This window comes from Plasmodium falciparum (genome assembly GCF_000002765.6).
Source record: "Plasmodium falciparum 3D7 genome assembly, chromosome: 8".
NCBI classification, from domain to species: Eukaryota; Apicomplexa; class Aconoidasida; order Haemosporida; family Plasmodiidae; genus Plasmodium; species Plasmodium falciparum.
Genome location: NC_004329.3, coordinates 1,112,986 through 1,140,618, shown reverse-complemented (window position 1 = coordinate 1,140,618; position 27,633 = coordinate 1,112,986). Strand labels below are relative to the sequence as shown.

General features: G+C 21.5%; 1 protein-coding gene across 1 annotated transcript; it reads left to right on the top strand.

Moving 5' to 3' along the window:
* Nucleotides 1-1,474: 1,474 nt before the first annotated feature.
* On the top strand, nucleotides 1,475-27,250 carry PF3D7_0826100 (HECT-like E3 ubiquitin ligase, putative; the record flags this gene model as incomplete). The annotated part of the gene is made up of 1 exon (XM_001349228.1): nucleotides 1,475-27,250. One exon carries the CDS (start codon nucleotides 1,475-1,477, stop codon nucleotides 27,248-27,250), a length of 25,776 nt encoding a protein of 8,591 aa, XP_001349264.1.
* Between the last annotated feature and the right edge of the window lie 383 nt (nucleotides 27,251-27,633).

Genomic DNA, 27,633 nt, shown 5'->3' with positions numbered 1-27,633 from the left:
TATATTATATATATAATATTTATATTTATTATGTATTTAGTAATATAATATGTATGTGATAATAATTATATATAAAACATATATAAACATAATTTTTTTATATATGTGAGAAAAAAAGAAATATATATTTTAATATATATGAAACAATGTATTTTTTTTTTTTTTTTTTTTTTCATATAATTCTCACGACGTATAAACTTTATGAATTTAAAGGAAGTAGAAGAATTTTTATTATATATATATAAATATATTTAATATACCCCAATATATATATATTTATATATATATATATTTTATAATTTTTATATATTTTATTTTTATATAATAAATAAACAAAAAAGAATATATTATTATATATATATATATATATATATATATATATATATATATATAATTATATATATAATTGTTTTAAAATAGTAAAATAAATGTTAATCTTTATTTAATTAATATATTTATTTTTATATTTATAAAAATTATGTATGAAAAATAAATATATATTTACCATATGATACACAAAATTATTATCATTCACATCTTAAGTATATTTTTTTTTTTTTTTCCTTTTACATTATTTTATATATATATATATATATTTATGTATTATTTATTATATACATTTTAATAATACTTATATATATAATTTAAGATTTTACATATAAATAAGAAGAAGCTCATATTCTTATAAGTGATCTACATATTTATGTGTTTTTATTTTTTTTTATTTTTTTTTATCCTTATTATTTATTTATATATGAATTGAAAAATGAAGTTTGTATTTTTCTTATTATATTTTTCGTTCTTTATATAATAAAGGATTAATATATATTATATATATTTATCATATATATATTTATCATATATATATTTATCATATATATATTTATGTTTATATATATATATATATAACCTTTTTGTTATTTGAAGAGAAATTATATATGCTTGAAGATTATATAAGTATTTATTATTTTATTTTATTTTTTAATTTTTTCCCCATAAAATTTTTAAGAACACATATATATATATGTTTTTTTATTTTTATTATATATAATTAGAAGAATATATAATTTATATATATATATATATATATATATATATGTATGTAAGGAGAGAAAATTTTATAACTTAGCATTCAATTTATTTTATATTTTAGTTAGTATTGAATGAATTACATGTTATGCGAAGAAAATATAGATATGTATTCATAAACTTTTATATAAGTCTCGTATTAAATATATGAATATTTTTTGAAAATTAGAAAAAATATAGATATTTGTGTTTTTTATTTTATTTATATAAGAGGAAGATATATTGTTAATTAAATATATATATATATATATATATTTATGTAATTATTAAAATTTTATAATATATTTATAATTAATTATCATTTTGTTTTGATAGTACTTAATTTTTCCATTTAATATTATATATAATAGTTTATCTTTTTAATTATCAATATTATGAGTACAAGATGAAAATACCTATACCTAAAGATGATAATTTCATATTAATGTTAGATAAATTAAGTCAGGAGGAGAAGTTTTTTATTCACATATTATCAACATGTGAAGATGAACATTTGTTAGGTCATTTATATCCATTCGTTGATTGGGTATGGTTAAAATCAGATTTGTTAGCATGGGCTCCAGTATTGAATAGATTTGATGATTTATTAAGGAAATATATCATACACAATAAATTAGTAATGCAAAAGAAAAATAACAAAAATGGTGATAATGAGGGAAGTGATTATATAGTAATGAATGATCGAATACAAAGGATAACGGGATGTACTTTAGAATATAATTACAACAATTATAATGATAATAATGATAATGATAATAATAATAATGATAATAATAATAATGATAATAATAATGATAATAATAGTAATAATATTAATAGTAATAATAATAATAATAATAATAATAATTGTGAAAATATTAACCTTTCGTGTCAGTCAACTTGCGAAAATGGGAAAAAAGAATTTATACCTTCAGATTTATTAGTTGAAGAAATATTAAGATTTACTTATAACATATTAGACAATTGCTTAAATAAAACAAAATATAATTCAATTGAACATTTAATTTTACTTTTATGGAGTTTTAATCCGAAATTATCTATTTTATGTGCTGAGATATTAAATATATATTATTTATTTATAAAGAAAACTAAAAAAAATGAAACTAAAATTAATGAAATCGTAAATTTCGTATCATCTATTATTAATATTCCTATACCAGATCATTTGCATCCTTATATAAATAATGATATAGGTAGAATTAATGATAATAATTATATATCTGGTTTAGTTTTATATTATTTACATGACAAAACAAATGAACAGTATATGAAGAATATATATAACAAAGTAGAAAATAAATATTTCTTAGATTTAATTGATTATAATATTGATCTACAAAAAATTAATATTAATGTTAATAATATAGATATATCGTTTACGTCTTTATTTCCAACACATATAAAATATAATGAAACACAAAATATATTAAATAATGCCTTTAATTATATTATGGAAAATTATAACATTCCAGAACAATATATGTATGATGTAAGACATAAATTAAGAATATATGTTGGTTTAATATGTCCTAAATATCGAAGAAAGTTATTTAATTTAAGATATTTAATCTTATCTGGTTCTTTGTCTATTAATTCTATCGTATCACCTCAAATTGTAACTAGTAACAGTATATTTTTAGAAGAATTATTATACTTTTTAAAATATCATAAATATGTACATTTTAATACATTACGTATTATTTTTGATTTGTTAATTACATCTATTGAATCCCATTTATATTATAAGGTCGTTTCCGATATATTAGGTTTACGATTACATAGTGGTTTATTCATTAGTATATTTAAATATTATTTAAATTACTTCTTATCACCATATACTTTACAAAAGGATATATGTCCACTATATGTTATGAATGAAAGTGAAAGAGAGGTCTATAGTATAAATGATATAAATGAATATTATATAAGAAAAGCTAATCCTAATATTAAAAATTCATTATATAGTAAGGAAGACACTGGTCATGTTTACATGAACAACGACAATACAAATAACAAAAGTCATAATAACATAAATAACAACAACATTATAAATAGTAATAATAATTTAAATTACTATACATTATCAGATAACGACATTTTAATGAACATTTTGAGGGATTCTATTCCACCACACATGATGAATATGAACAATAGCGAAATAAATTCATTAATTCAAGCATCACAACATATTAGTAATAACAATAATTATTTTAATCTAGTAAATACATCTGTTAGTCCATCGCAAGAACAATATTTTACACCACGCGCTTATACGCAAGAGCAAAATGTTAATAATTTAAATTTTAATTATAATGGTAGCAATTTAATGAATCAATCTAGCATAATGAATGAACAAAATGTTTTCTCATCAATACCATTGGAGACATTAGGAGTTATTGAAGCGAATCAAATGCAGAATTTAGATTCTTCAAATGTGTTAAATTCTAGTGGAACATCTGTTGATATGAACATACGATCAAGTGAAGTTACATCCCTCATCAACAACAACAACAACAACAACAATAATGATAACAATAATGATAACAATAATGATAACAATAATGATAACAATAATGATAACAATAATGATAACAACAATAATAATAACAACAACAACAACAATAATAATAATAATAGTAATAATAGCTCTGTGTTTACGTTTGGAAGTGTTAATAACCAAGGGGAAAGTGTGAGCGCGATTGATAATATGAATATATTTGATTATATAAATAATACTCCCAATATGATTAATGACAATCATTTGAATATTCTAGACTATATACGTCATAGTCAATCAAATAATAATAATAATGATAACAATAATGATAACAATAATGATAACAATAATGATAACAATAATGATAACAATAATAACAATAATAATGATAATAATCAGCAGAGTGAAGGGAATACTGAAAAAGATGAAATAAAATATGAGAATTATATTAGTGAAGAAACAATTATTAATAATATAAAGAATTGTAAGAAGAATGGTGAAAATGAATTTTTTAAAGTTACTAAATCATATTTTAAAGAATTTCGTAAAAAGAAAAAACATATTTCCATGATGTTGCAATTATTAACTTTATATCATACATGTATTATGGAACCATGTCCTATCTTAACCATAGCTCAACAAAACACCTTAAAAATTTTCCCATTATTTTTATTAGATAGTTCTACACATAATTTACCAATTGTACATTTATTATTAAGAATTATGGAAACCTTATTAGACTTCACTCCGAATTTTTATTTCACAGTTAAAGATGAAGAAGAGTTATATAAAATATTATTATCACGTTTTCAATATGAATTTTTTTTGATGTCTGATAGTTTTTATCATTTGAACAGAAAAGATTATTTAAGATATTATTTCGAACCTTTTAATTATGAAGGTTATGATCAAGAATTTATAGAAACGAATGAGCAAAAGGAGATATATATAAAAAGGAAGCGAGAAGAATATTTTAATTATGTAAATCGTATACAAGATTTATGTAATATGAAAAATATGAATAACAGTGATAATATTAGGAATGCTTGTGTTAATATATTTGGTGGTATAGGCCCTAATATATATAATGGGATAAATAATTTAACAGATGTTTGTATAAAAAATGTCATATATAATAATGATAATAATAATGATAATAATGATAATGATATTGATATTGATAATAGTACAGATGACGATGATGATGATGATGATAATATTTGGAATGTTGAGTGTTATGATGATAAGACTATGTTTTCTATAAAAGATAAATTATTAAAAAGCCTTTTTGAAAGGTACGATGTAAATGTAAAAGTAACGGATGAAGTTTTATTAAATAGATTTAATTTCTGGATAAAATTATATATATATCAAGAAAGAATGAAAATAATAAAAATGATTATTAAAGCATTAAATTTAGCTCTTAAAGGTTATTCACCAACGGATACCTTATTAGATATATTTACAAATAATTATATATCAGTGAAAATTATTAAATATATATTAAGATTTCCACATAAATTTGGTTTATGTTTATATGGATATATATTAGGTTTTATATATGAACATATTTATGAAGATCCAACTATTTTATCAACATTATTAAAAGAAGGAATATTACATATTATGTTAAATGGTATTGTTGAACAAAATCTAAAAGATGAAACGGTCTTAATATATGTACCATCTTTATTATCACTGATGTTTATTCATAGTATTGGAAAATCAACTATGAAGAAAATTAATTATACACCAATATATAACCTTTTTCATTTTGTTATACAAAGAGATTATTTTTTTTTTGATAGATTTGGTGATATTGCAGTATCTGTTGGAAATATAATTAATGAGTTAGAAAATTATGGTTTTGTTATGAAAGACTTTTTAATATTCCATGTAAAATTATTAAAAAATTTATTAATAAAAGGTCTCAAATTAGGATATTGGAAATCTATAGATTATGATTATATTGAAAAACATGTAGATAATTCAATAAAACAGTTACAAGACATGCAATTAAAAGATTTAAATCTAAATAGATATAAATATAGAAAAGATAAATTCTTGTTAGATAGATTATCTATTTTGTGTAGATTTATTTTATCATATATGAAAACATCATGGATAAAAAATTTTATACACTTCAATGGTTTAAAAATTTTAATGACATTTACAAATCTACCATGTTTCCCACCAAATTATATACACATTTTTGAGTATCATCCCATTTATAGTCTTATTATGAAAATTTACTTATACGCCTCATTTAAAAGCTTATATAACCAATTTCTTTATCCCCTATATAATTTTACAAATTTTATTATGTATACGCAGTATGTGAATTTTATATTAAACAATAAACTTATATTTGATTTAGACACAAATATAGTAGTAGTAAAAAAGGATGAACTTAGAAATATATTAAAAATGGAACCAAATACAAATAATAAACATAATACGAATTCTTGTAATAATATTCATAATAATAGAGAATCAGAAAATGCATATAAAGATTTAAATAAGCATAAAAAAAATAGTTACAAGTACCATATGGATAATAATAAATATTTGAAGAAAGGGAATTTTTGCGGTCCATATATAGATCGTAATAAATTGCTATTAACTAATATAACTCATTTGTTTAATATTTTATATTTTCTAATATCAGCATATACTGATGCTAAAGGATTATATGGAAATGAAGAAAAGTTATATGATTCTCCTGAAATATCCAATAGAAAAATTTTAGAAGTTTTTTCAGACGTCTTAACTTCTATAGAAAGTGTTTTTGATTTTTTCTTTACACTTTATTTTTATCAAACAAATGATTTAAATAATACTATAGTCCTACCATTAAAAGATAAAATATGTATACATGAACATGTAAAAAGAACAATTAGAAATAATCAAAATAAATCAGATTATCTTTTATATAATTTATTTGGTTGTACTCGTTCATTATATTGTTATTCTGTTAATAATAATTTATATGATATGACTAATAAAGATAAAAAAATACATTTTCTATGTGATGAAGATAATTATGTAAACGATTACAAATTTATTGATAGTTTAAAAAAGATTGACAATGATGATAAGGTATATAAAGCTATATATAAATATGCATTTTCTCATGTTATATCAGAATTTCATAAATATCAAAATAAAAATTGTAAAACTCCATCCGATATAACAAATTATAGAAAAGCGGAGAAATCGAAATTTAAGAGATATTTCTCTAATTCCGAGGAATCTATAAAACGATCACTAAGGAAGAGCAATTCGACAAATCCTGCTGTTGCTAATCATGTCAATAATTTGACTAAAAATGTGGAGAGCATTATAAATAATAACAACATTAACAATAACAACATCAGCAACAATAATAATAATATTAATATTAACCATAACACCATCAGTAGCAACAACAACAATAATAATATTAATCCTTTTAATAATATACAAGCCGATATTTTATGTAACACAGATGATTCAGGTAATTTTGTAGATTTTTCCAAATTATACAATATATACAATGACAGATGCCAACAAGAATATAAAAATAAATTAAATCATAGAGTTAACAAAGATAACAAATCAGAAAAATGCAAAAAATACAATGATTATTATATAGATGATAAAAATATTCATATGCACACAAATTATCCATATGAATCCAAGTATGTTATGTGTGAAAGTTTAAAATCTTTGCTAGTTGTTATTAAGAAATTTTTTATTATGATTAATTTAGCTTGTCATACGAGACAACTAAAAATGAAGACAAGCCCTAATTACATATTTTATAACGTTATACAACAGAAACATATTTTATGTATAATTAGATGTATAACAAAATGTATGATGAATGTACCTCTTGTTAGTAAACCTATACAAGAAAATAGTTACCTAGAAAGAAATCATATTTATCATATTTTATCAGATCATATAACACAAGACAAAATTAATTATTTAAATAAATTAAATGATAAAAAAAATAAAACTAATATACACATGTCAAAAAATGTATGTAAAAATTATATAAGAAAAATGTCAAGAGATGTACAAGATAACAATTTAATAAAAAGTGAAAATGGGAATAATGTCTCAACAAATAATATCTCCTTTGATATGAATCATAATAACATGATGGATCAAAATAAAAATAGTTCCATTGATTATATGAGTAATAATATTAATGTTAATCATTATATGTATCAGACGGAATGTAAGAAAGAAGACAAGTATTTTAATTTATATGACTATTCATATACTCCCTATATGAATTATAATGTCGAAAATATAGAAGGTATATATCCAGAGACTTTTTATATGGAAGAGATATTATTTAAAAGATATAATTTCAATTTTTCAAATATAAGTGTAACAACAAATAAGCAAATATATCATAATAAATATTCTAATAAAGAAAATTGTGTTAATAAGAATATGAGTCATGTTGAAGAAGATGCAGATGAATTATTTGTAATGGATTCTATAAATAACTGCAACAACATGAACGTAGACATGAACAACAGTAATGACAACAGCGACAACAATAACAACAACAACAATAATAATAACAACAACAATAATAATAATAATAATGATAATAATAATGATAGATGTGTTGATAGTTTAGGTGGAGACTTTAATCACATAAATAATTTTAGTAAATATAATAAAACCTATATATGTAATAATACAGGAAATATTAAAGGTTTAGAAAGCATAGATCTTAATAATTTAATTAATATTATAAATAATAAAAACAAAACATTAAATGAAAATAATTGTGATAGTAAAAATTATGAAGGTAAAGAAAAGAACGAATTAAAAAAGAACAAATTTAATGAGAAAAAAATGGAACAAGTTTCGATTCATATACAAGATTATACACCAATAAAAACTATAAAATATATATCAGAAATAATTAATATATTACATAAATTATTATCTGATAATAAGTTAGAATTTGTTAGTTATTTTTATTTTTTAGATTTACTATACAAAGTAGGAACATTTGATTTTATATTTAATATGTTTAATTATGTTATGAGTGTATATATTTCACTATTGTCATTATATTACAAGAAAAAAAAGGAAAATAAACAAAACTGTTGTTCCAAATTTACTAGTTATATACCAATACATGTTAGTAGAAATTATACATGTACGAATACATATTTTGTAAGATATATAATTAGGCTTATGTTATATTATGCAGATTCTGATGTTAATACAATAAAAACTTATTTACAAATAACAGTTAAATCAATAAATACATTCTTAGATTTTTTTATAAGTTTAATAAATATAGGGAAATTTAATATGATTTTATTCTGTTCGAAAATGTTACATCCCTTAACAAAAATACATAATCATTTTGAGGGACAACGTGTTGATCCAAATGTAAATAAAAAAGAAAATGAAGAGGAAAAAAATGTGAGTACAAATTCTGAAATTAAAGTAAAAGAAGATAATGATAAAATAAATGGGCATATTTTTAATAATAACACCAATGATATACATAATAATAATAATAATAATAATAATAATAGTGGTATATCTTTTGATAATAATATAAACAATTTATCAAATGAATGTATATCCATACAAAATAATACGAATCCAAATTATGAAGGAATTAATATGAATTCTGGATTTTCAAATATTTCAAATATTTCAAATACACAAAATTTCAATAATACCAATGAATCATTAAACTATGATAATAAAATAAATGGTGATCAAAATAATTTTTGTACATTTGAAAAGAATCATATCAATAATATAAAAGAGGTAAAAGATAGTAACAACGAAAATAATACTTTTTCCTATAATAATAACTTTTTATTTTCTTTAGATTATTTTGATATACTTAATACCATAAGATCAGTAAAATGTGATATATCCAATAATATATTTATGTGGTTAACATATATTAATAGTACAAGTGTAAAAATTGGTAATTTAGGAAGAAATAATATATACATTAATTTTAGTAATACTATTATTTATAATTTTTTAAAGATCATTTTGAAATTTATTCATCATTCAACTGAAGTAGAACCAAAACTCAACGAATTATGGATGAAGGAAAAAAATAAGGAAAAAAAAAATGTAGGTAATAAAGATAAAGAAAAAGATGCTTTTAACTATCCAAATGTTAATATATTAGAAGAATGGGGATTAATGGGATTTGATGAAAAAACTATTTATGATTGCCTGAACTATTCAGGTACAACTGATTTAGATTGCACATTGAATTATTTAGATAAAGCTAAAGAAAAAGAATATTTCTCAAATATGAGTATGGATAAATCTATGTCAGAAAAAAAAAAAAAAAATAAGGATAATTTGAAATCATCCTATTCAGAGTTTGATGATAACAGTAGTGACAGTTTTTCTAGTGCTAGTAATAGAATAACTGATGATATAATAATTAGTCGCAACATCATGCAATGTCGTGAATATAATAATAACTTGAATGATATGATAACCCAAGAGACCATAAATAATAATAGCAATGTTTTTCCTCTTACTATTAATAATAATGGTAGTAATGATAATAATAATAATGATAATAATATATATGGTGATTCGTGTAATAATAATATTTATCATAGTAATAACAAATTGGATGAGGAAAAAAATGAAGATATATTTTATAAAGACGATAAATACATTTTAGAAAAATTTCCATTCATGTTTGATTTACTCAAAGAAGCACAGAAGAAATCAGTACATGCACGTATTTATTATTATGATAATATTATGAATCCGAATAATAAAAGAAATATGATATTTTATATACAATATTATTTGAAATCCTTAAGAAAAAATACATTTAATTCTTATGAACAAAAGAATTATATAAAAGCATTTTGGAATGAAGAAAAATATCTTTTATTAAAACAATATATATATAAATATATTTTTAATATGCTTATAAATATTATGCTCACTATTCCTTATAATGAAATATCATTTATGAACTTATATCTTAGTTTCCTAATTATAGATATTGATAAGAAAACAGTTAAATTGTTTTTAGATCAATATAAAAAAACTATACACGATAAAAATAGTAATAAAAGTAGAATATTTAATCATCAAGATGTAAAAATAATTATATTATATTATTTTATAGAAAATATTTCTAAAAAAATTAAAACTTTGAAAAATGATGAGGGTATACCTTATGAACCGTTCTATCATTGCCATCATATGTTTATGAATTTACATAAAAAAAAAAATAAAGGACTTAAAAATTCAGATGACAGTACGAAACAGGATAAAAAAAAAGATAATAAAAATATTATACAAAATAAATTACCAGATGCAAGAAATATACAAAATATATATAATTCTAATTGTCCAATATCTTCACAAAATAATAATAGAAGTAATAATATAATTACTGCAACATCTCCAAATATTACACTCAATATTAGTACAATACCAAATGATAATAATGTTAATATATTTAATAATAACAACAACAACAACAATAATAATAATAATAATAATAATAATATTATTATATCTGTTCATGATATAAATCCTTCAACAAATATACATGTAAATAATAACAATATAAACAATTTAAGTGTTGTCAATACAAATAATAATATGCTTAATATAAATCATGTAAATAATAATCGAAATAGAACAAGTAATACTATAGAAAATAATGTGCTATTACATTACCCATTAAATAATTTGGATAATAGTTATCATAGTGATGATAATCCATTCAACGCTTATCAAGATAATAATAATAATAATAATAATACAAATCTAGTGGATGATAAAAATGGAAATAAAAATAACAAAGATTATCAAGATAAAAAGATATTAACAAATTCTCCGGATACCTTAAATAATGATTTAAATGATGAAAAGAATTGTATATATGGTACAAAATATGCAAAAGGAGATATAGATGTTATTTATGAATCACAAAAAGATATGGAAATTTATTCATACCATTTTTGTTTATATATGTTATTTTTTACATTATATAATGTACTTCATAAATATAATATAGCAAAGAATTTAATTTTAAATATGGATAGAAATATACTTGATTATTGTATTTTCTTTATACAAAAATTTAATATTTCATATATAAAATGTATTGAAAATAATGTTAACTATTTTTTAGCACTTGTTAAAAATGAAAGAAAAATAGATAATCAAGAACATAACCAAAAAGTGAAGGAACAACATCATGTAGAACAACGTCAATCCGTATTCTTAAATGATGTGCCATCATGTAATGTTATTAATGTTGAAAATGTGGATATGAATTTAAATGAACAAGATCTAATATCAAAGAAAAATCAAGAAAAAAATAAAAGAAAAAGAAAGTATAATAAAATATTATCTCAAAGTAAAGGAAATACCAATAATTTGGATCCATCTGCTTCAAGTTTAGAGAGTGCTGATAAAATTATGGTATCCTCATCTCTCGAAATAGATGGAAATATTATCACTAACAAAATGATACATAATCATAATAATAATAATAATAATAATAATGAGTACAATTATATGGGCTGTTGTAATAATAATATGAATGAAGCCTCTATTAATCTTAATAATGATGCAAATAATATATTAAAAATTCATATTAATAATAATACTAGTAAAAATTTAAATAACCCCATTTGCGATAATCACATAATAACAAGTACCAACAATGTAATATCTGATAATGAAATGAAAAAGGAAAAAATAAATATAATGTATAACAAAGGTTTAGTTATAAATAAAAATTTAGAAACTCATAATATGCTTATCCCATATTGGAATTTAGCAGATGTGGATAGTTCAGTATCTTTGACAAAAACCGAAACAAATAATAATTTAATGGTAGAAAATGAGGAAAATAAATATATCTCATTATACTCCAAACCTCCATGTTTTTATGCACCTTTGTTTATGTGCTTATATAAAATTATTATTAATTATTCCTTATACAATTTTAATGATAAAAATAAGAAAACAAATAAAAAGACTAAAGAAGAAAAGTACAGTGAAGATAAAAATATGTTTTTAAATAATTTGAAAATGGAACATTATAGTATGTTAAATAAAAATAATACTCACATAAATAAATCAGAAAAGGTATTTAATACAAATGAAAAACGAATTAATGTAACTGTGGGTACAAGTAATTATAATTTATCTAATAATATTAAATTACCACAAACGCATATGGAAAATGTAAGATATGTATCAACAGAAAAGCAGCATAATATTATAAAAATATGTATTGATACATTATATTTTTTCAAAGGATATAATTCACATTTATGTTTAAGTATATTAAGTATTATTGAATATTTAACTACTACATATAATAATGTGGTTTTTTTTATAACTTATTCTCCTCCAAATATTTATAAAGATTTTAAAAAGGTTTTTCAAATAGAAGAACAAATGCGACAAATGAATAGAAGAAAGAATCTAAATCAAAATGATGATAATCAAAAGAGTTTCGATAAATTTCATGTAAATAATAATGTAATAATTAATGCATCAACAAAGAAAGCCAAGGAGGAACTGATTAGTAATAACGACATAAATGTGGAAAAAGAAATTCATAAAAATAATAATAATGATAACAATAATGACAATTTTAATATTCCTCCATTTTATTCAGTTGATGGTTTTAAGGGAGAAAATTCCAATTTTTATGAACAAAAATTATCATATTTTGATTTAAATGATTTAATATTAAATAATATGAGTAGAAACAGTTTAGGTATAATATTAAGCATTTCAAAACAAGTTAAGTTTAAAGATATGCTAATATTATTAATAAGTATATTACTTCAGTGCTTTACAGATAATTATGTTATAGCTAATAGAATGGAATCTAATTTAAAATCATATTTTGCATCTCATGGTATACCTGTTAAATGCTTTATGAAAAAGGATGATTTGGAGGTTATTGAAAACCCTAAATTCGCCAATGCTTTAGGGGTATCATTAAGTGAATTAAATGAAGCATTATATCCATTCATATTTAAAAACCCACAAATTTATGAAGATATATTAAGTTGTTTGTGTTTTTTCCCAAATTTAAAATATATTAAGAAAAGTGAAACAAATGATTTAGAGAAATTTGGTATTAATACGAATGTCGATGATACATACAAATTTTTAGAAGAAAAAAAAAAAAAACTTGATCCTATTGGCCAAGTAAATACAGATAAAAAGAAAAGTTCAAATTTCGTTATGAGTACAAATGATAATGTGAATTTTGATATGAACATAGAATATAATAATATAATTAATCCTAGTAATAATATGAATTTGCAAGATTTTACTAAAATAGATTCATTAAAGAATGAAGGAGAAAAAATAAAAGAAACAAATAAAAATGAAGAAAATATGAATGATATATATAATAATAACATATCAAATAATATATCCAATAATAATTATTACTTAAATATTTTACCAATACCTGAACATATCAAATCTATTTATATGTTATCTGAAGTAGCTTTTAGTCCAAGGTGTTTAAGAAAATATCATGTCAAAAATAATTTTTATAATTTTTATATCCTAGCTACATTATTAGATTTTTTGAATTTGTTTACTATTATACAAAGTAAAACTCGACTAGCTAAATTAAGTGGAAAAGAAGAAAAAGAGAAATTTAATAAAGCATTAATGGAAATATATGGTACTGATGCAGATTTTGATAATGAATTAGAATATAAAGTTATGTATCCTTTTGCTTTAACAGCCGATAATATGTTATTTATAATAAACTTACTTTTAAAAACTTATAAACATTTAATAGTATATTTAATTAAAATACCTGCTTCTTTTAATCAAAAAATTATCAAATCATTTTTCCAAAAGGAATATGGTATGTATCATTTTAGAGGAAGTATGTTATATGTAGATAATTCATCTTTTCCATATAATGATATAGCAATTAATAAAGAAAGTAGATTAAGTAATTTTTCATCAATTTCAAATTTTAGTATAACTAGTAAGAATAAAAATAATACAGATATAAATGTAAATAATAATACAAATGATGATTCAGCAATATATTTATTAACAAAAAATAATGATGAAAATAATAAAAATGAATATCCAATTATGGATTTATCTAATGTTTTATATAAATTAATACGTTGTGATTCTGTTAATACACATACATATAAACAAATATCAGAATATTATTTACAAAATTATATGCAATATTATTCTCTTTTTGATTTATCTAATTTCACTTTTAGAAGTTGTTTATTCCCATTTATATATGAAAAGAAATATATAACTGATATTCATAATATGGATTTGATAAATTATGTTTCTAATATTAATAATTCGCATAATATTGTATTTACGCCATTTTTAATATTCTTATTCAAAAGAATATTACCACAATTTATTTGTCTTAATTATCCTTCCTTACGTAGCCCATACTCTTTAAATACATTTAAAAAAAAATATCCTAATATGGAAAAATATTATGCCTTAAGAAATAATGAAAATAAAAATTTAACATATCTAAGACATATTGTTAATTTTATTCAATTAATTTTTGATATACATAATGCAAATTATGATATACATAAAAAGGTTGTATTAGAAATAATACACTTGCTTAAAATACATTCTAACTTTCAAAAGAAAAAAGATAATGTAAACAAAAATATAAAAGACAATGATCATGTATTTTCTAATGTTATGGATATTTTTACATATGCAATAAGTTCCCTTTTATATAAAATGGTGAATGAAGAACAAAATATTAAAATTCAAAAACCTCCTAATGTAGAAGATGATCAATGTATAAATAAGAAGAAAAAGGTTTCCGAACAATTTCAACTACATCAAAAAGGGAACACTAAAAAAATTAAAAAAAATGACGATAGTGATTATAGTAACGCAGACACTTTTACATTTAACAATCGTGATAATAATAATGACAATGATAATAATAATAATAATAATAATAATAATAATAATAATAATAATGACGATGATAATAATAATCACAACAATAATAATAACCACAACAATAATAACAATAATAACCACAATAATAACAATAATAATCACAATAACAACAATAATAATAACAATAATAATAATCACAATAATAATAATCACAATAATAACAATAACAACAACAATAATAATAATCACAATAACAACAACAATAATAATAATAACAATAATGAAGATGGCAATGGAGAAAATGATGATAACAACAAAACATTTTATTATAACAGAGAACAACTTATAATGTTTCGACACTCTTTATGTAATTTATTAAATAAATTAGATTATTCTAAAGAAGATTTTTCAAATGTAGCCACGTCCATAATTAGATGTCTATCCGTTTTAACATCTGCGCCAGTCATGGGATATCCTATAAAAACGAAGAATAATAAATTATTTATGATTAAACTAAATAAACTCAATGAAAAGAAAAATACAAAAATAAAAAAAATAAAAAGAAACAAAAGAAGAAAAAATGTTTCGTATGTTACCTTTCTAAACCCATCATATGTCCGCTTTAGATCGGATTCAAGCAATAACGATTCTGAATGTTCAGATATTCCATATTCAGATGATTCGGATATCTCGTATGAAGAACACTTCATTTTTGATAATGGCGAAAGTGATGAAGAGGATGATGATATTCGTTATGAATACGAAGAAGAAATGGATGATGATTATATGGAAGAGGAAGAAATAGTAAATCAGGAAGACGGTGAAGAAGAAGACGAAGAAGAAGCTATTGAAGGAGAAGACGACGAAGAAGCACAGGATGAAGAAAATGACGAAGAGGAAGGAAATAATGAAAACGAAACCTTATTTAATGATGAGTATTATAATCAAACAGATAACAATAACGATAACGATAACGATAACAATAACGATAACAATAATGATAACAATAATAATTTATTAAATGATGAAGAAAATAACGATATGTCTAATAATGATGAGGAAAATGATGTGGAAAGAGATGACGAAGATGTAGAAGGAGATGATGACGAAGATGTTGAAGTAGATGATGACGAAGAAGTTGATGTAGATGAAGATGAGGAAGAAGTTGACGTAGATGAAGATGAAGAAGAAGTAGAAGAAATGGATGATGATATGGAAAATGAAGATGATGATGAAGATGATATAGATGATGATGATGATGAAGATGATGAAGAAGATGTAGAAGATGATGATGAAGTAGACGATGAAGTAGACGATGAAGTAGACGATGAAGTAGATGATGAAGAAGTTTTAGATGATGAATATGATGAAATTGATATTGAAGATGAAGATGCTGCCGAAAGAAATAGTAACGAAGTAAATGATAATAATAGAAATGTACATGTACATGCATATTTGGTGCAAGATAGAAATGAAATTGATGAAGACCAGATATATGATAATTCTAACGATTTATTACTTCCTCACGAAGTAGATGAAAATGAGGAAATTTTATCAAACATGGATGATAATAATAATAACATTGTATCCAGATTGGATTTGGTTTCGGATAGTAGTAATGATATGGATGAACAAAATGTTCATAGAATTAGAGAAATAGATGAAACAGAAGAAGATGAAGAAGATGATGATGGAGAGGATGATGAAGAAGATGACGATGAAGATGACGAAGAGGATGACGATGAAGATGATGATGATGAAGACGATGGAGAGGATGATGATGAAGAAGATGATGAAGAAGATGAAGATGAAGGAGAAGAAGAATATGAAGATGTAGAAGAAGAAGATGGAGATGAAGAAGAACTTCATATAAATAACAGTACATATAATGTTAATCAAAATGTAGATAATATTAGATCGAATAATAATAATACAGATTTAATAGATAACGAAATAAATGTAAATAATTCTCTATTAAATTGTAATGAAAATCAACATGAAATATTAGATATCTTATTAGAAGAAGATGGAGCTTATAATATTAATGATGATATAGATGAATATAATGATGATTATGTAGACGAAGTGGACAATAATAATAATAATAATAATAATAATAATAATAACAACAATAACAATAATAATAATAATAGAAGTAATAATAACAGTTTTAGTAATATTGTTAATATAGACGCTCAAAATATAAACAACAATCAAATGAGAAATAGAATGAATACAACAAATGATATAGGACATATTAATAATTTACAAGAAAATATCAATACAAATCATATGAATTCAACTTCTCAATATAATATGAATGGTAATATTTCAAATATATGTAATAATACATTTGCAGGTCAAAAATCTTCCTCAAATGAAAGAGATGTTTTAGAAAATAATGTAAATAATAGTATCATTATTCATAATGAAAATAGTACACATGATCATCATATAAATTCTTCATTATTAGATAATAATAAAAATCAAAATATTTCAAATAATATAAGTATGATACATAATAGTACAATAGAAACGAAAAATAATATTCTTCCTAATGCTTTAGAAAATAACATTCACAATAATATAGATACACAAAATAATTTATGTAATAATGTAAATGCAAATAGTTGTTCTAATAATATATATGCGAATACTCAAACTAAAAGTGAGAAAAAAGGTACCATAAAAAATGGCATCAGTTTAGAAAATAACGAAGAAAATACTAATGAACATATTAATAAAAATAATGTAATAGTAGGAGAAAATTATATTCTCAATAATAAAATAAAGAATGAACAAATTAATAATACTAAAGTTAAGAATGATCATATAATTGATTCAAATATTAATAATATAAATAATATTAAAAATGATATTAATGATAATATTATAAAAGTTGATAAAAACAATATTAAAAATAACGATTCATTTGCTGTCAAAGATAAAAGTATGTTAGAATCATCAGAAAGTACAACAAATATTAGAAATGTAGATGAAAATAATGTAAGCATAATTGATTTGTATTATCATTTTTATGGTTCTAATAATAGGGACATAAATACATTATTAAATGAAAATAATAGTATCTTATATTTAAATGAAACGGGTCAAATAAATTCGACACAAATAAAAGAAACAAACAATAAAATTAATAATAATAATAATAATAATAATAATAACAATAATAACAATAATAACAATAATAACAATGGTAATAACACAAGTGTTGATAATAAAGATTCTAAAAAAACAGATAAATCAAATAATACAAATGACGCTGAACAAGTAGCATTACAATTAAATAATAACAATACTGAAGGCGTAGAAGAATTTAATAATATAACCAGTCTTAATATAGAAAATTTAATGGATCAACTGTATTCAACTTTATTAAGTACAGATATAAGAACAAATGATCTTTTAAACAATGAAATTATATCATTGCAAAATATAGCTAACCGTGTACAAAGAAATAATGATTTTAATAATATTGTAGATGAGAGCAGTTATAATATTATAGGAGATGATATAACAGAAAATCGTAATTTATATGATAATCGTTTGAATAGAAATAATAGTGTTCCATATATTCATAGAAATGTAGAAAGATTAAATAATTTCCCTCCATTACCAACATCAAACAATAATACAAATATTAGAGCAAGCTGGAACAATAGAAATATAAATCGTCCAAATAGCATAACAAATAATGTTGTGAATAATTCCCTGAACAATATAACAAGTAGTATTAGAAATAATAATTTGAGAAATATATTTAACAATATTAGAAATAATAATAATAATGAAAATGTTTTTAATAGGCATAGAACTATTAATATTGTTCCATCTATTATAAGAAATGATATAATTCAAAATTTATCAGCATCACACCAGAATAACAGAGATCCAAATAGTAGTAGTAGTAGTAGTAATAATAATAATAATAATAATAATAATTTAACCACCAACCGAGATACAAATAATACCAACGAAAGAACAAACGAAAATAACAATATTCATAATAATAATAATAATGAGAATGATAACAATAATAATATATCACAAACAAGGGTTAATAACAATGATCAAAGACAGGTGTCAGATTTAAATAAAGATAAAAATCAAATAAAAGATAAAGGTAGTAAAATTGAAAAAACAGAAATGTTAACTAAAAAATATAACAAAAATCAAGCTCAATTTAATATGGTTGATGCTGTTATAGATAATGACACGATATTAAAGAGTGCTATTTGTAATAGAATGTATAATAGATTGTGTAAAGCTATACCAAAAGTTCATATTAAATTACCTTTAGAAAATTTAATTGAAGAGAAAAAAAGAATTATTCAAACATTGAAAAAACAAAAAGAACAAGAACAATTACAAGAAAATATAAAAGGAAATGATAATAATAATAATAATAATAATTCCAATAAAGAACATCAAAATGAACTAGAGGATGTAAACAAAAACAAAGGTGATCAAAATAAAAAAGATAAAAAGGGAAACAAGGACAAAAAATTATCTCGTTTTACTACAACTACAAATGATAAAAAAAAAAATACCAATGAAGAAAATGACATAATAGAGTCGAATGAAAATGATAATATAACAAATGCACAATTAGGTTCACATAACGAACAACTAGAAAATACTGAATTGAATAATGATAATAATAATAATAATAATAATACAAACAATGGATTTAACCCTAATGAAGGTGATAATGACAGTGATAGTGACAGTAATAGTGACAGTAATAGTGATAGTGACAGTGATGATTATAATGATAACAGTGATAATAATAATAATAATGATAATAATAATGATAATAATGATAATAATAATGATAATAATAATGAGAATCAAAATAATGTAAATAATGATGAAGATCATTTAGAAGAAGAAAATGAAGAAGATTATAAAAATATTAATTATGAAGAATTATTTGATAATATTTTAAATATTGAATCACTTCTTATAATTTGCTGTTCCTTAGGAATAAGTGAATCTCAATTTTTGGAGCTCTTAAATGTTGATAGATCATTTCTTATAGAATTACCATCAAATTTAATAGATGAACTTATAATTCAACATTTAAAAAATATCACCTTAACAGGAATTAGTGAAAAGGCACAAGATAATATAAAAAACAAAAAAATAATATCAATTAAAATGTATAAGAATTATCTGAAATATCAAGAATATAAAAAATCCCAAGAAAATAATGCATCCAATGAAAATAATACAAATGATATATTAAATAACACAACGGGTAATAATATAACAAATGATAACAATAATAATGATAATAATAATAATAATAATGATAATAATATTAATAATAATGTGTCAAGTGCTAATTCAACGACGAATAATTGTGCTACAGAATTTAATGAACGACCTAATAATGAAAATTCAAGTGTAATACAAAATCTTGATAATAATACAAATATTCAAAATAATATAAATGATGAAAAGGAACAAAATATTCGTATATTTAATAGTATAAAAAAAAGCTATTTAGAAGCTTTACCATCAAGTATTAGATCCGAAATTAAAAAAAGAATTATAGGAAATAGAACTGAAAGAACTGATGTACAAGATGAAACTAATATTTCTTTTATAGATTCTTTAACGCCTGAATTAAGAAGAGATGTATTATCGACAGCTAGTATACGATTTATAAGAACATTAACTGACGACATGATAGAAGAAGCGAGAAACCTAAGATTGGTAATATTAAATAATCGTAATAGTGCTCTAAATGCAAATAATAGAAATAGACAAAATGTTTCAAATAATGATGGAGCAAATACTACAGCTACAAATAACAGAAGTGTAAGTGATCGAAATGCACAAAATATGAATAATATAAGCAATACAAATAATACAAGCACTGTAAATGATACGAACAATACAAATAATGTAAGCAATGTAAGCAATGTAGGCAATACAAATAATGTAAACAGTGTAAATAATGTAAACAATGTAAGCAATGTAAGCAATACAAATAACATGAACAATAATAATAATAACAATAATAATAATAGTATTAGTAGTAGCAGTAATAATAACAGCAGTAGTAGCAGCAGCAATATAACATCAACTACCAACCGAAATATAAACGGTTCCAATGTAGCAAATTTAATTAACAATATAAGAAATAATATTCAAGTTAGAATTAGTAATCGTGCTTTGAGAAATGTATCAAACAATTTAAATAATAGTAATCATAACCATAATAATATAAATATTATAAATAATATAAACAACATTAATAGTATCAATAATATGAATATTATTAACAATAATAATATGATTGTGAACAATTTTAATAGAAGTAATAGAAATAGTAATAGACTGGTTTTTACCGGAGGGAACCGAAATAATCTTAATAACAGACGTCGTTTGAATTTACCTTTAAGAAATTCACTTTCAAATATGCAAAGAAACAATTTTATTAGAATTACCTATAATGAAAATAATGCTCCAGTTATTATGATAAACACAGGTCATGAAAATTATGACAGTTTAACGGTTACTCGTTTTATTGATAATATTATGGGTATTAGAACACATGATGCACTGGCATCTGGTTTGCCTATAGGAGATAGTAATAATAGTAGTAATTATAATAATAATAGTAATAATAATAATAATAACAATAATAACAGTAATAGTAACAATAATAATAATAATAATAGCAACAACAATAATAATAACAACAATAATAACAACAATAATAACAACAATAATAACAACAATAATAACAGTAATAGTAATAATGAACGATCAAGATTATTTATGAGTAACCAAAATAGAAATGTACATCATAATAATAATGTGGATCATAACTATCATGTTATGAATGATGATAAGTATTTAGAAAAAGAAGATGATATGTTATTGAATAGATATTTAAAAAATTTATTTCCGTCCATGAATAGATTTAATACTGATAATTCAAAAACTTCTTCATTATATATATGTGTAGAAGAACCAGTTCCATTTCAAGCTTTAATTGATATATGTAGATTATTATTTTTAAAGAAAGAAATTAATAAAAAAATAATGTTTACATTATTTTGTAATTTAACTTGTTCATATCAAAAAACAAAGGTATATACACTACAATTATTTATGAACATTTTATGGTGTGCATCAGCTGATTTACACGCAAAAAAAAATAATCCATCAATAGTATATTTAAATTCTATAAATTTCCCTCCTAAAATGTTATATTATAATATGAATAAGAAACATTATGGTTTATTTTCAGATAATTATTTTATTACTGCATCTATATCAGCCGAAAGAGTACTAGAACAAGTACAATCATTACTTATTACCGTACCACATATTTCTTCATTCTTTTGTACATTTTTAATACACCCATCTTATTTTATGCCAAACGATTTAGATGAAAACATGATAACTAACAATGATAAGGGAAACGAAACTAATATTAATCAGGGTAATCATAATTTCATGGATGTTCCATATTATGGGGATAAAATGATAAAGAATGAAAAGACTGATGGGGAAAAGAAAAATAATGAAATAATAAATTATCAAAAAGAAAAAGATGTAGAAGAAGAAAAAGAATATGATGATGAAGCTGTTATTTTAGAATATGAATTAAAAAGAAAAAGACCAAAGATGGATGAAAAAAAAAAGCAAAAAAATCAAATATCAGATATATATAAAAATAAAACTAACATAAATGATAAAATTAGCACACAAGTAGATATGTCTAAATATGAATATCCGATAAATATCTTATTCAAATTATTAAATTCATCTTTATATTTAACCTCTAAAAAATTAATGAGTCATTTATTATCTGTTATTTATAATTTATTAATTAATTGCGCCAAAAAAAATCATAATTATGCAAATTTTACAAGATGGGTATATGAAGAAAATTTAGAAGAAATAATCAGCATGGAAAATGAAAATAATGAAGAGGAAGTAACAAGTGATGATAATAATAAAAATAATAATAATAATAGTAGCAATAATAATAATAATAATAGTAGCAACAGTAATAATAACAAAATGTCAAATGATAGGAATGGTACAAATCCTGAAAGAAATGTCTCTTGTACAAATAAAGAAAATACAAATAAAAATAAAGATACAAAACAAAAACAAAATAAAGAAAAAGAAAATTTTCTTTCTTCAACTAAAATTGATAAAGAATTATTATTAAATATAAAAAGTTTAAAACCAATAGATGAAGAAATAGATAAAAAGGATTTAATTTCTAAACCATATTATTTATTAGAAGTTATATCAAAAGATGCATTACGTAATTTAAGTAAACTAATATGTAATTACAAAACGAACTTTTTATGGATTAATAATATGAATAATACAACAAATAATAATAATAATAATAATGTAAATAATAATTTAGAACAAGTACATAAACAAGATATTTCATCACTAATACAAATTATGGTTATGTTTTTCTCTCATTATAAATTAAAAGATTTAATTGTACAATCCTTGAAACGTCATACACATGTATTAATAAAAAGAATTATTTATGATTTAAAAAAAATTGTTCATTCAATTCACAATAAAACATTCAATATATATTCTGTTGATCATTCTGATAGTTTAGAACAAAAATTAATTGCCTTCTATAGAGTTATCACCATACTATTTAATGCACCCACACTAATAGATAGTATAACAAATAAAAATGATCTAAATAAAAGTGATACCATTAATTTAAATAATACTAATAATAGTATATCAAATGTCGAAGGTGTAAATACACCTGTTCAAGAAAATGATCATATTAATAATAATATATCTAATGAAAATGATTGTAATATTAATATAATGAACAATGTGCCGAATAATAATAATCAAGACAATATATCAAGTGAAATAAATACAAACGAAACAAATAATAATAAAAGTTTCGTAAACAATAATGATATGGACAATGAAACAATTAAAAATGACTATGAAAAACATATAAATAAAACAAGAGTTGATGAAGAAACCAAATTTGATATATGCGCAGATTTTTTTCTCTCAATAAATATTGATTTATTGTGGGAAGAATTTAATAAAACCATGCAAGTTATTAATAATTCATTGATTGATAAAAATTATAAATTTAAAGATAACTATTATTATAAAGATTTAAACACAACTAAAGATGATAATAAGAAAGAAAATAATAATGATAAGTTACAAACGGGTAATGTTCATAAAACAAATGAAAAAGAAGATAAGAATATTAGTAACAATTTAGCTGATACACAAGACAATAACATAGTTACCTTGTTTAATACAGATTCTTCATCTAACGACTGTTCAGATCATGGTGATATATATTCAAATGATAGATTATCAAGTAATATACAAAACGAAGAAATAATAACAAATGTAGAAAATGAAAATAACGATGAAAAGAAAAAAGAAAATGATGATGAACCACCTCCAACAATTTTAAACTATCTCTTACCATTAATGGAAGCCTATTTATTTATTGAAGAAGTTATATTAGTATCACAATATAAACTAAGAAAATTTAAAGACTTAGAAAAAAAAGTAGCCAGTTTAAATGTAGAAAGCATCAAAATTAATGAAAAGTTGGCATATGATGATAGCCCATTTTATATAAACATATATAATAAAAAGAAAATGATGAAGAAAAAAAATAAAAAATATAAAAGTACAAAAGAGTTATTGCTGGATATATTTGACGATTCTCATATCAATAGTGATCCAACTAATTTAAATAAAATTAAAAGAAAAATGTGTACAAATAAATTAGAACAACAAAAACAAAAACAAGAAGAAGAAGAAGAAGAAGAAGAAGAAGACGATAAAAAAAAAATACAAAATAATTATACTCACGATGATTCAATGAATAATAATATAGTTGAAAATGAAAATATAAATGAATGTATAAATCAAAATACAAATGAAAAAGATCATGTTGAAGGACAAGACCAATTGGTAAGAAATAAATTGAAAAAGAAAAAATTAAATGAAGACCAAACGAATGATAATAATAATAATAATAATAATAATAATATACAGCAGTTAAACAAAAGAGAAGAAATGATAGTATGTGGTAATCATGATCGACAGGAAAAACCAAACGATAAAGAAAATAAAAATAAGAATAAAAATAAAAATGATAGAAATAACGAACAACTTGATTCCAATGTGAATCATGACAATGTGGATGAAAATAATACGAATAGTTTTTATAACAAAATATCTAACGAACAATCAAATCATAAAGAAGTACAAGAATATCAAGACAGTGATATTTATGATGATGATAATGATGAAGACGTTGATCAGTATGGTAATTATTATAATGAAGGAAAGGATGACGAAGAAGAAGATGATGATGATGATAATGATGAATATATACAAATTAAATTAGAAGATAATGAAGGAACAATAAACAGCCGACATAAAAAATTAATAAAATTTGTTTATATCAATAGGAGAGTTATTAATAGCTTAATAAAACAAACGCCCATTTTATTACATCATAACTTCAAATCATTAATTAAGTTAACCTCTTCATGTATTAATTTTGAAAATAAAAGACATTATTTAAGAAAAAAATTAAAATATTTAAAATCAGGTATAAGAAGTGATCCAATACGTTTAAGTATAAGAAGAGAAAAAGTATTTACAGATTCATATTATCAATTAAGAAATAAATCTGGTAATGATTTAAAAGGAAAACTTGTAGTAACATTTAAAAATGAAGAAGGAGTAGATGCAGGTGGATTAACAAGAGAATGGTATTCTATTTTAGCAAAAGAAATATTTAATCCTAATTATGCTTTGTTTTGTAGAGAAGGAAAAAAAAGTGAATTTAATCATCCCAATCCATTATCATATATAAATCCTGATCATTTACATTTCTTTAAATTTGTTGGAAAGTTTATAGCTAAAGCTATATATGATGGTCAAGTTATTGATGCATATTTTTGTAGATCGTTTTATAAACATATGCTTGGTCGAAAAATTCTACCAGCAGATGCAGAATCAGTAGATCCTGAATTTTATAATAGTTTAATAAAAATATCAGAATATAAATTAGAAGATTTAAATTTAGAAATTAATTTTAGTACAGAAATTGATGAATTTGGAAAAACCAAAGTTATAGATTTAATACCTAATGGAAGAAATATTCCAGTAACCGATGAAAATAAACATAAATATATTGAACTTTTATGTGAATTAAAAGTAACTAATAGTATAAAAGAACAGTTAGAAGCATTCATGGATGGATTTAAAGAATTAATCCAACCAAAATTAATATCTATTTTTGATGATAAAGAATTAGAACTACTTATTAGTGGTATTCCAACAATTGATTTAAATGATTTAAAAGAAAATGTAGAATATCATAATTATACTGCTAATTCTATACAAATTATTTGGTTATGGGATGTCTTACAAGAATTTGATGAAAATAAAAAAGCATCATTCTTACAATTTGTTACAGGTACAAGTAGAGTGCCATTAGGAGGATTCAAAAACCTTATGGGTATGAGAGGAGCACAAAAAATGATTATTTATAAAGCTTATGGAGAAGACCGTTTACCAACAGCGCATACTTGTTTTAATCAACTTGATTTACCAGAATATTCTTCAAAAGAATTATTGAAAAGTAAGTTAATAAGGGCTATCATGGAAGGAAAAGAAGGATTCGGTTTCATATAAGATCAAAATTAAAAGTATCTTCTATGTTAAATATTTATTATTATTAATATATATATATATATATATATATATATATATTATCATTTTATTATTTTTTTAATTTTTACACCTAATTAGATTATTCTTTTTACAATCTATATATTTTATACTATTATTTTATTTTATTTTTAATATATATTAATATTACATTTATTTAATTGCATGAAGCAAATTTATTATTATTTTTCCAATAACAATATAAAAAAATATTTAAACAATTAAAGATTTAAAAATTTAAAAAAAAAAAAAAAAAAAAAAAAATTTAAATAAGGTAATAATAAAAAAATGAAAAATTATATACATTTAAAAAACAAAATAAATAATTCGATTATATGTTAATGTCT